Source organism: Microcaecilia unicolor, chromosome 8, assembly GCF_901765095.1.
Source record: "Microcaecilia unicolor chromosome 8, aMicUni1.1, whole genome shotgun sequence".
Lineage (NCBI taxonomy): Eukaryota > Metazoa > Chordata > Amphibia > Gymnophiona > Siphonopidae > Microcaecilia > Microcaecilia unicolor.
In genome coordinates this window covers 58,663,096-58,675,310 of record NC_044038.1, presented here as the reverse complement: position 1 = coordinate 58,675,310, position 12,215 = coordinate 58,663,096, and the positions used below count along the sequence as shown (strand labels likewise).

Genomic DNA, 12,215 nt, shown 5'->3' with positions numbered 1-12,215 from the left:
TTTCCTTCCTGCTAAGCATGGTAATGGAAGAGCAGGGATGCTCTGGGTGTGCCAGGTTTTTTGTTTTTATTTTGAAGAAAGAGCCCATTGTTAAACATTTACCTCACACCACTGGTAATTTGTTTTCAAATACAACATTACAAACAAAAAGATAGGCAAAATTAGTTTAGGCAGCATCTTATACAAGCTACCTTAGTCTTTCTCTTGGGCTTAAATTGGGATTTTCACTAGATATCCTGGGACTTTCTGGATTGTTATAAGGTTTCACTTTGTACTTAAAGACTTTCACACAATTCTCTCCTGCATCTACTACCAGAAGCTGTCCAAAGCTGGAGCAAGACACTCCTGTAGGCCTCTGGAGACCTTTGGACACCAAACAAACTGGAGATCCACTCACTGGAAATAGTGTAATTTGTTTCTGCTGTTCATCCGCAACAATGATATTGCCTTCTGTGTCAGTGCACACTCCAGCTGGATTTGCAAACTGGTGACCATACTTATCACTAATGGAGTAGATTAGCTTGTGGTTACTACCAAAAATTTTGACATCACCACATTCTTCACTTACAACCAATCCCCCATCAGGTGCCAAGCTGACATAGCGGGGTCCACAAAGATCTGAAACAGCACGAACATTTTGCAATTTGAAGGCATGGTCCACAGAAAAAATATAAACCTTTCCTTGAGTGTAGTCTGCTACTAGTATCCTTCCCATAGAATCTACCCCAATCCCCCTGGGGGAGTCAAACTGCCCAATTTTGATCCAGTCACCTTGGGAAAACTTTGAGTGAGGGTTGAAGATACGGATGACTCCATTAAGCATGTCAGTCACTGCCACCATTCCTGACCTAGTAACAGTTATGTCTTCTGGAAGAAAGTATTCCTTTTCCCTGCCCCAGTCAACACATTGCAAGGATTGGAAGATGTGCCCTGAGCGACTCAGAAGATGGACCCATGGTCCATTCTCACTACTCACATATGCAGTACCATCCAGAGAACAATGAATGCTGCTTATTTGTCCATATCTAGAGCCATCTGGGTTGGGGATTTGCAAAACCAGATTATTCTTTCGGAAGTAAAGGAGGTTTTTGATGTTCTCCAGATCATGGCAGATGACTTTGGTCTTTTCATTCAACTGCTGGATGTGGCGTTCTTTAACCATGCCCATCCCTTGGTGGTAGCTCAGGATGGGGCTGGCCTTCTGGAGGGTATTCTCCGATTTCACCTGCAAGTTGCGAACAGCCCTCAGGAGGTTCTCCTTTTGCCTTGTAATCTCTAGAGAATAGTCCATGGTTAGAACGGTTCTCTGTTAAAGGACAGATGACATATTGTAATATACATTCTTCTTAGTGCCATGATAGACTTAGGGGCCCTGTTTACTAAAGTGCGCTAGCATTTTTTGGCCTGTGGTAAATATTAGTGTGCACTATGTAGACATCCATGGGAACATTATGTGTATCTACACGCTTAACGCATGCTAATGCTTAGCATACACTAAAAATGCTAACGCATCTCTAGCACGGCTTAGTAAACAGGGCCCTAACTTATTTTCTCATTACTACATTAAAGAAGATTTGCTTAAGAACTGAGACTGCATCTGGGTGATGTTGAATGCTTACAGTATTGGGTTTAAATTGCATGCTAATCATTCTGGGAGTGAAGTAGAAGAACAGTGATAAAGGCTTGCCTAAGACTTGACAGTATTGTATGTGTGAATATTGGCAAATAATCACAAACATAACTTTATAAAATTACCCCTCTATGAGGCAAATATTCAGCATAGTGAATGCAGTTAAATATATCCAGATAATTGTATCCATATATCTTATTCCAGCTACATCTACAGCCAAGATATAGCTGGTATAAGGTTAACCCATTGGTTCCCAAACCTGGCCCTGGAGGCACCCCAGCCAATAAGGATATCCACAATGAATATTCATGAGAGAGATTTGCATGCACTGCCTCCCTCCACTGCATGCAAATCTCTCTCATGAATATTCATTATGGATATCCTGAAAACCTGGCTGGGGTGCCTCCAGGACCAGGTTTGGGAACCACTGCGGTTAACCAGTTAGAAGCTGGATATCATCACTACATTGTGAATTTTGAGCCCTTCCCATCCCCTCCCTACTAAATACCTCCAATCACTACTAGTTTTAAATGGTTAAATTCTGGCTGGGCATTGGGTTGTCTATCTAAATGTTTTATATGTTGTTGCTCAGTAGCTTCTTTCTATTTATCATTTTTTTGTTCTGTAGTTGTATATGGTGGAAACTAGGGTATACACCATTTAAACCATTTGGTGATGAAGATCACATTATAGGTATGTGTCCTATTTATACTCTACTATTTTATATGTATATTATGATCATTTATGTTTTTGTTTTAATGACATCTTATTATCTATTGACAGTCTTTATAATATTTGTTACTATTATTATTATTTATTACATATTTATATACATGTAAATATAACATTTATGTATGTTTATCTCTATATGTCATGGTTTTCTGTTTTATATTTTGCATTTATGCTTTTATATATGTAATGTTGATTATTATTTATTTATTATTTAATAGCCCCTGACACAGCCCTTTTGGGCGAAACAAGGCCTGTGTCGAGTGTTTTATTGGGTTGTAACCCTATAATAAAGATTTATTTGTACCACCTACTGCCGCAAGACTCATATTTGGAAAAACTAAATACGAAAGTGCAAAACCTTAAGAAAGAAACTTACTACTACTACTACTACTTAACATTTCTAGAGCGCTACTAGGGTTACGCAGCGCTGTACAGTTCAACAAAGAAGGACAGTCCCTGCTCGAAGAAGCCTACAATCCAAAGGACGAAATGTCAAGTTGGGGCAGTCTAGATTCCCCGAACAGAGGCGTAGTTGCCAGGCGCCAAAGGCGACACCGAAGAGGTGGGCTTCGAGCAAGGATCTGAAGATGGGCAGGGAGGGGGCTTCACTGGCTCCCACTTAAGGAACGAATTGCATTCAAGATCTGCACGATTGTATACAAAATCATTCATGCAGACACCCCAATCTACATGCTCAACCTCGTAGACCTACCTCCCAGAAACGCCACAAGATCATCCCGCAAATTCCTCATCCTGCACTTCCCCAGCTGTAAAGGACTAAAATACAAGCTGATGCATGCCACTACCTTCTCCTACATGCTTCACTTGTTTCCACAAATGTTAAGCAGTCCACAATAACAACATTTTAAAACCAATGATTTTTGCAGCTAACTCTGCAGCACGACAGACTTCATCGGAAAAAGCAGTGCAGGGTTTTGTGGCTCTCTTACCTCCAAGCTTTGGCAGAAGAGGCTGACATAGCGCTTGGGTCAGTCTCTGGTCATGTAGAGATGAAAAGCAAGTCCTTGGAAGATGACTGAGAGGCTGATGCAGAAAGCCACCATGATCAGAAATGTGCAGTTACCATGAGGTGTATGCACACGTTACTGGCCGCACATTACAGTAAGTGGTTCACCACAGCAATTAACTCACATGATACACACGGGCGCACAGTATATTAAAAGTATTCCTCTGCAATGCACAGAAGTAAACAGGAGATTTTAACACATGCACAATGCAAAAAATTCAGAACCAGGTCTGTGGGAATGTAGAAGTGTTAGTTGAGAGGATTTAATGGCAGTTTTGGGGATTTACTGCCAATGTATTTTCTTTTCTGTGGCCATAGCAATTACCTGTAACTTTAAAAGACAGAATGGAAGTAACAGCTGTGCACAGAAGAAACCATGGCTTCACTCTGCTTGTGTCCATAAAAACAAAAGGACTAGCACACATCTGTACAATGTTGTTTTACACATAAATATTAGCCTTGCAAAAATTTCATGCGCAAGAAATTTTTGTGAGGGTACTATATATGCACAGTACATTTTGGTTCATGTGCAGATGCGTGCCAGCACTTTCGTTTTCTTCAGACATGCATGCAGTGAAGCCACCCTTACCGTGGAACCTTTGTGCATGTGCAGGTTTTCCCCGTTTGGCACACAAGGTCTGTACGCTTTGAATTTGCATCTCATTAGCTTTCTGCTTTGCCATGGAATATTTTCTCACTAATCTCATGGCAGAAGTTGCGCACTTGGCCACTGGCACATGGCTCTACTCTGTGGTCTGCTGCATCAAGCTCTCAGTGCCTTCAGTACAGACATTTTACAGACAGAAGAAAATGTTCTTCTTTGTCCTTTGTGAAAAATGTACAATTCCTTAGCGTCCCTCCGGACCGGCCCAAAATGTGACTGATGGGTTCTGCACGCCTTCCAGCGGGTGGAGACTGAGAAAACTGTGACTCTAGAGAGAGCCAATAAGAGCCCTTGCCAGCTAGGGGTCTCTTAGTGCCTCAGGGGTGTCAAACTCGGATGGCCGGGTTCCTTCCCCCATATCTTCCCTAGCATTCAATTGAGTTGTGTTTGCTTTAAAAAGCAAAACAAAACAGGAAAGCTCCGCACAGAAAGAAAGCTTCTTCAAGCTCTTTGGGGGAGAGGCAGCCGCTAATTGTCATCTCTTCAAACGAATGCACTTTTTAGATTAGCAGGGTACCCAGGACTTTGCACGCAGGTCAGTCTTCCTATATATTAATTTAGTTTATCCCTCATAAATCAAGACATCTAATTAGATCACCAAAGGAGATTCATTTTGAGGATACTAGGAGATCATCTCTCTCTCTCTTATTGCTGCTTGAACTTAGAGAGGACATTTTATTTTAATTTTGTCTTTTCTTATTTATTCTGTTTTTGTCTTCCACCAATGTGATGGATGGAATTCTGAATCTCTCAGTTAAAGCCCTTTTTAAAAATCTTATTAGTTCACCTTTGTTTCAGGAGATAATACAAGATACATACCAATACATTTTTTTTCCATGTGCGCTTGGCTTTATGTGAGAGAGGTAGTTTTTGTTTTTCATGCCACTCTTACAAGTGACCCAGACAAATAGTTTTTGAATATCAACCTCTCTGTTGGTATGGGAGTCCAACTTTTCCATAACAAATTCAGGGGTCCTTGTACTAAGTGGCAGTAAGCACCACTGCGTGCTTCCCGCATGACAAAATGCACTCCTGTGGGGTGTGCTCAAGTGCACTGCAGTAGTTCACGCGCTAATGGCTACACGCTAATTTGGAAATTAGCACCTGTCCATTAATATTAAAAAAATGGGAAAGTGGCCATTTTACAGCTGCGCTAAAAGTGGCCTCAGTGCACAAGGAAACCCACACACTAATCTTAGATCATGGCCCCTTTTAGTACAGCTTAGGGGCCATGTCATACAGAAAAAAAGGCTTTGGCTCCATTTCATTTTTGTAATAAACAGAAAGGGGTGTTCTCTTCTGTTAAAAAAAAAGGGGGGGGGGGAGAGAGAGAATGCTTTATATCTAGGCTGTGCCTGTCTATCTTTTTTTTTAATCATTTATTTATAATTTTCATTTTACAAGGGTAATTTGCAAACAGTAATACAGAGATGACTGTACATTAATATAATATTAGAAGAAAACAATCTCAACTAGATAAATGGATTATATACAATCTTGCTCTTTCTTAGACCACAAAATAAATAGGGAGAGTGAAACAAGACAAGGAGATCAATTAAACAACAGTAAACAAAAAAAATGTGGTATTAACCTGATTATCCCCAGTTATTATTTATCTGAATCATTATTCTACATTGATCGTCTGGTTGGCTTCTTCAAACCCAAAACGGTGTATAGTCAATTAATTTCATTGGCAACATATTTATTGTCCAATATTAGTGGGAATAATATACCTGATTTAATTTTTCCTCTTTTAAAACCAGAAATTATTTAACAATACAAACACTTGAATCTCTAATCCAATTCCCACTGATTAAGGTAATCCCAGTTTCACAGGCTTCACTCCTTTTGAATTAATATATTAAGAGGCATCATTTCAGAGGAAAAAAAACCTGTCTATCTTTTTATCAGCAACCCTCCTCCTATCTGTCTCGCAGGCAGTGGCATGCTGCAGCTACAACAGAAGAGAGCAGCAGCGCAACCAGGAGCAGGAAAAGGCCAATCTGGTTGTCCCAAGGGTGCAGAGAGCAGAAGGCTGCAGCCCACCAGCAAAGAATGCCAGCACCTCTCCAGGCTATTCCTTTGGGATTGGAACTTTTACAACTTGTTATGATAAAACAATGAAAATTAGCCATAAACACTATTTAGGTTTAATTAAGACTCCAAGAAAAATCCATAGGGTAACTCATTTACCTTCTTTTTTCAACAGCCAGGGGACAAGAGGATATTTCTTGTTTAGCTACACGATTGCTCTGTGGAAGATGCCTCTGCACTCTCCACTGCAGGACCAAGTGAATATGTCTTCAGACTTGGGTTGGATGCCTTCTGTTGTTAGTGACCAAGACTGAATAAACAGGCCAGGCTAAAGTACTTATTGTGTCAATAAAACAGAACTCCTTTCATAAACCTACAAGCAGTCTTCTATGCTACTGTTTCTCAACTTTAAGGCTGCCCCCTCCTGCTTTCTTCATTATGATACAATTAAGACTCCAAGTTCTCCTCCCCCCCCCCTCAAACACAAAGTGGTAAAATTAAAATTTTATTCTTTCCAACCTAACACACTCCTTGAAAAATGTACACATATGGGATCAAAAATGTCTGTGGGCGATATAACTCTCTAAAAATATTAACAGAAGGGGACCAAATTTGGAGTGGGTAAAAAATCAGTGAAAAGACATATCACCCCCCCCCCCCCCCAAAAAAAAACAAAACAAATGCCCCAATGTATTTCTATGGGAGAAGCAGTTTCACCTTCTGACACACACAAAATGCAGCCACACAGACAGCTATCCCTGCTCCCCCCACCCCACCCCCCCCAAAAAACACAGACCTGCGAACGCACACAGAAAACCCCCACAAATACATATACAAAACAAAAGCACAGGCATAAACACAAAGATAAACACAGAAATAGGAAATAATTCCATTAAGCTTGCTCCACATACTTTTAAATCCCCCTTCCCCCTACTGCCACACCTATATCCCTGCTGGGCTGGGTCTTAGTGATTCAGGTGTGTATTTAATTTTCTCTGTTATGAAATCTAGTGACTGAACCATATAGCTTTCTTCACAAGGTTGCTATTTACAGTGGCAACTAGAGACTAGATGGATTAGAACTAATGGATTAGTTCACTACTGGTTGCTATGTGTACTGCCAGCTAGTGGTGGAAAACCACAGCAATACCTGTTGCTGTGACATCTAATGGCTAAGGCCTTTGTTTTAAGAAATGTCTCCTCACCAATCCAGGTCACAAGTACCTGGTAGAGATACCCAAATAGCAGCAAGTTTCATGCCACCAGTCCCAGGGCAAGTAGTGGCTTCCCCCAGAAAACATGAGCCATACCATCAGCCTGGTTCAGCCTCACAGCCATTAACCAAGCAGAAACACAGAAGTAAAGAAGTAGCACACAAACACCCCTTCTGTTTTTGTTGTGTCACTATCCAGCTTATTTTCGAAAGAAATCGCCAGCCATCTTCCGACACAAATCAGGAGATGGCCGGCCAGTGGCGTAGGTAGGGGGGCGGTGGGGCGGTCTGCCCCAGGTGCATGCCGCTGGGGGGGTGTCGGCTCCGCTGGTTCCCTGCTCCCTCTGCCCCAGAACAGGTTACTTCCTGTTCCGGGGCAGAGAGAGCAGGGAACCAGCGGAGCCAACGCAGCTCCCAGCGACATGCACTTGGGGCGGTTTGGCCCTCCCGCCCATCCCTCGTCGCTTTCCCATGTAAGTACGCGCTCCGGGGGGTTCGCTCCGGAGGGGGGAGGGTCCGCCTTGCTGCACCCGGGGGGGGGGGTGTGCAGCAGCGACCCACCACGGTGTCAGCTGCCCTCGCTACAGCACTGTGGCTGGCCATCTCCTGAAGCTGGCCAAATCGGTATAATGAAAAGTCGTTTTTGGCTGGCTCCAACTGCTTTCTGTCGCAGAACCAGCCAAAGTTAAAGGGGGCATTTCGGAAGGGTATGGGAGGCGGGACGGAGCGTTGTAAGACATGGCCAGCTTCAGCTGATAATGGAAAAAAGAAGGCCGGCTCTGAGGAGCATTTCGCCGGCTTCACTTGGTCCATTTTGTTTTAGGACCAAGTCTCAAAAAAGTGCCCCAATTGACCAGATGACCACCAGAGGGAATCGGGGATCACCTCCACTTACTCCCCCAGTGGTCACCAACCCCCTCCCACCCCAAATAAAAACAAAGAAAAAAACTTTTTTGCCAGCCTTTTATGCCAGCCTCAAATGTCATACCCAGCTCCCTAACAGCAGTATACAGGTCCCTGGAGCAGTTTTTTGTGGGTGCAGTGCACTTCAGGCAGGTGGACCCAGGTCCATCCCCCCTACCTGTTACACTTGTGGTGGTAAATGGGAGTCCTCCAACCCCCCCCCCCCAAAACCCACTGTACCCACATGTAGGTGCCCCCCTTCACCCATAAGGGCTATGGTAATGGTGTAGAGTTGTGGGGAGTGGGTTTGGGGGGGATTTGGGGGGCTCAGCACTAGGGTTACTATATTTTGTCCTCTGAAAAAGAGGACACATGTCATGCCCCCTGCCCCGCCCACACCACGCCCCTTTCACATCCTTGCCCCGCTGTACGTGCAGGACGTCAGAAACAGAAGGAAGCCTTTTGCGGGAAGAAGAGGACCTCGGCTGGCGGGGGTTGGGGTCCCCGCCAGCAAAGGTATGTGACGGCGGGTTGGCAGCGGGAGGGGGGGGTCGAGAGGGTCTTCGACAGGGGGGGCAAAGCTGGTGGTGGCAGCAGCGGGGTCGGTAATGGTGAGGAGTGGGTGTCGGCGGCGCTGGGAGGGGGCTAAAATTTTTCTTCACCCAACGCGTAATTAAACTCTGGAATTCGTTGCCGGAGAACGTGGTGAAGGCGGTTAGCTTGGCAGAGTTTAAAAGGGAGTTAGACGGTTTCCTAAAGGACAAATCCATAAACCGCTACTAAATGGACTTGGGAAAAATCCACAATTCCGGGAATAACATGTATAGAATGTTTGTACATTTGGGAAGCTTGCCAGGTGCCCTTGGCCTGGATTGGCCGCTGTCGTGGACAGGATGCTGGGCTCGATGGACCCTTGGTCTTTTCCCAGTGTGGCATTACTTATGTACTTATGACCTCCCTCCCGCCGAAGTCTGACTATGCCCCTGCTTCATACATAAAAAAGATACATCAATGTGCTTGAACAGTATAATAAAGTTAATGCTGCAATCCACTTCTCTCTTCATGCTCCAAGGGTCACAAGGAATTTTACTCTAACAGTCTAAGAAAGAAACTACAATGCCAGTCTTGATGCCCATGAATATGGCTTAATTTGCCCCATTTTTTAAAGCCCATGGGTTTAATCCCAGTGGAAAGCCATAGAGCCTATTCCAATGAACTCGAGGGAGAGAGTGAGGGCAGAAGAATATATATAAGTACATAAGTACATAAGTACATAAGTAGTGCCATACTGGGAAAGACCAAAGGTCCATCTAGCCCAGCATCCTGTCTCCGACAGTGGCCAATCCAGGTCAAGGGCACCTGGCACGCTCCCCAAACGTAAAAACATTCCAGACAAGTTATACCTAAAAATGCGGAATTTTTCCAAGTCCATTTAATAGCGGTCTATGGACTTGTCCTTTAGGAATCTATCTAACCCCTTTTTAAACTCCGTCAAGCTAACCGCCCGTACCACGTTCTCCGGCAACGAATTCCAGAGTCTAATTACACGTTGGGTGAAGAAAAATTTTCTCTGATTCGTTTTAAATTTACCACACTGTAGCTTCAACTCATGCCCTCTAGTCCTAGTATTTTTGGATAGCGTGAACAGTCGCTTCACATCCACCCGATCCATTCCACTCATTATTTTATACACTTCTATCATATCTCCCCTCAGCCGTCTCTTCTCCAAGCTGAAAAGCCCTAGCCTTCTCAGCCTCTCTTCGTAGGAAAGTCGTCCCATCCCCACTATCATTTTCGTCGCCCTTCGCTGTACCTTTTCCAATTCTACTATATCTTTTTTGAGATACGGAGACCAGTACTGAACACAATACTCCAGGTGCGGTCGCACCATGGAGCGATACAACGGCATTATAACATCCGCACACCTGGACTCCATACCCTTCCTAATAACACCCAACATTCTATTCGCTTTCCTAGCCGCAACAGCACACTGAGCAGAAGGTTTCAGCGTATCATCGACGACGACACCCAGATCCCTTTCTTGATCCGTAACTCCTAACGCGGAACCTTGCAAGACGTAGCTATAATTCGGGTTCCTCTTACCCACATGCATCACTTTGCACTTGTCAACATTGAACTTCATCTGCCACTTGCACGCCCATTCTCCCAGTCTCGCAAGGTCCTCCTGTAATCGTTCACATTCCTCCTGCGACTTGACGACCCTGAATAATTTTGTGTCATCGGCGAATTTAATTACCTCACTAGTTATTCCCATCTCTAGGTCATTTATAAATACATTAAAAAGCAACGGACCCAGCACAGACCCCTGCGGGACCCCACTAACTACCCTCCTCCACTGAGAATACTGGCCACGCAATCCTACTCTCTGCTTCCTATCTTTCAACCAGTTCTTAATCCATAATAATACCCTACCTCCGATTCCATGACTCTGCAATTTCTTCAGGAGTCTTTCGTGCGGCACTTTGTCAAACGCCTTCTGAAAATCCAGATATACAATATCAACCGGCTCCCCATTGTCCACATGTTTGCTTACCCCCTCAAAAAAATGCATTAGATTGGTGAGGCAAGACTTCCCTTCACTAAATCCGTGCTGACTTTGTCTCATCAGTCCATGTTTTTGTATATGCTCTGCAATTTTATTCTTAATAATAGCCTCCACCATCTTGCCCGGCACCGACGTCAGACTCACCGGTCTATAATTTCCCGGATCTCCTCTGGAACCCTTCTTAAAAATCGGAGTAACATTGGCTACCCTCCAGTCTTCCGGTACTACACTCGATTTTAGGGACAGATTGCATATTTCTAACAGTAGCTCCGCAAGTTCATTTTTTAGTTCTATTAATATACCACCTCTTCTCCACCCTCCAGTACCTGGGACAGGTGACTTCCACCCAGCAGCTAATTTGGGTCTCATGGTAAATCCATGAGCTGAAAACACCCTTTTTCAGGGCTTTCCAGTGTAGTCATTTTGGTACCTGGTAGGCTCCATCGAAATGAGGGCAGCCTGGATCCACCGGAAATCCCAAGTGTTCTCCTGCATGTATGGACCACATGCCATGTCACTCTACAGCCACAAAGGACTTGAAGATGGAAGGTGGCTGCAGAGACAAATCTGACCCCCATCGCAGCAGCATACGAGGGGCCACAATGAACGCGGACATGGGCAAACAGCTCGCAGATGCACTCATGGGAAAGGCAAGAAAACTGCACACAGTGACAAGAGCCAACTTAAATAGCATAAGCGCACAAACAAGAAGAAGGGGCAGTATCCATGAACAAGTCAACGGCACCCCAAGAGGTCAAATCTCCCAGGGTGAGTGGCCAAGCCAGCTGACTCCAGCTGGAGGAGTGGTTTGGGCAGGGCTGATCTGTACATTAGATTTACAATAATAAACTATTGTTTGTCTTATATCGATCTGCTTTGTCATTTTTCCATCTATCCCATGTCTTCCATATGAGAAACGATTTTTGTAGGCAAGGATGTAGCTGTTTAGAGTTCTAGTAGTTAGGGTTGGTTTAGACTTTGTTTTAATGTATTTTTCCAAGGGTGTTGTGTTATAATATTTCACAGAGCTATTATATTTTATATTATAAGTTATAATATTTCAAACTTGTAGTGGAACAAGTTTGTGTCGCTGTTATTGAAATGACCTAAGAATTTAAACATCATATTTTGTATAATAAGTAGCAAGAGGAAGCATTCTAATTTTGCTCTGCATCTACTAAGAGTATTTCTGTGGAAGTGTCTGTTTGCAACCTTCACTCAGAAAACGTGAGACTTGGTTGAACGCAACTCGCCTTGAGGTCGGATTTGGAAAAAACCCAAAACCCAAATCTATAAGTCACAGTCTGTATTCATGTTCAAGACCCGCCAGTTTTTAAGAGCTCGTGCTGACACAGCTGAGTGACGCCCCTGTTTCTCGAGGTTCCACCCATTACTGAGGCCCCGCCCTCTCTTTAAAATCGTGACGTACGTACGCGCCTCCTTCCT

General features: G+C 43.9%; 1 protein-coding gene across 1 annotated transcript; it reads right to left on the bottom strand.

Moving 5' to 3' along the window:
* NHLRC4 (NHL repeat containing 4) lies at positions 1-862 on the bottom strand. Its single transcript, XM_030213308.1, has one exon. It carries the CDS (start codon positions 839-841, stop codon positions 188-190), a length of 654 nt encoding a protein of 217 aa, XP_030069168.1. The 5' UTR covers positions 842-862; the 3' UTR covers positions 1-187.
* Between the last annotated feature and the right edge of the window lie 11,353 nt (positions 863-12,215).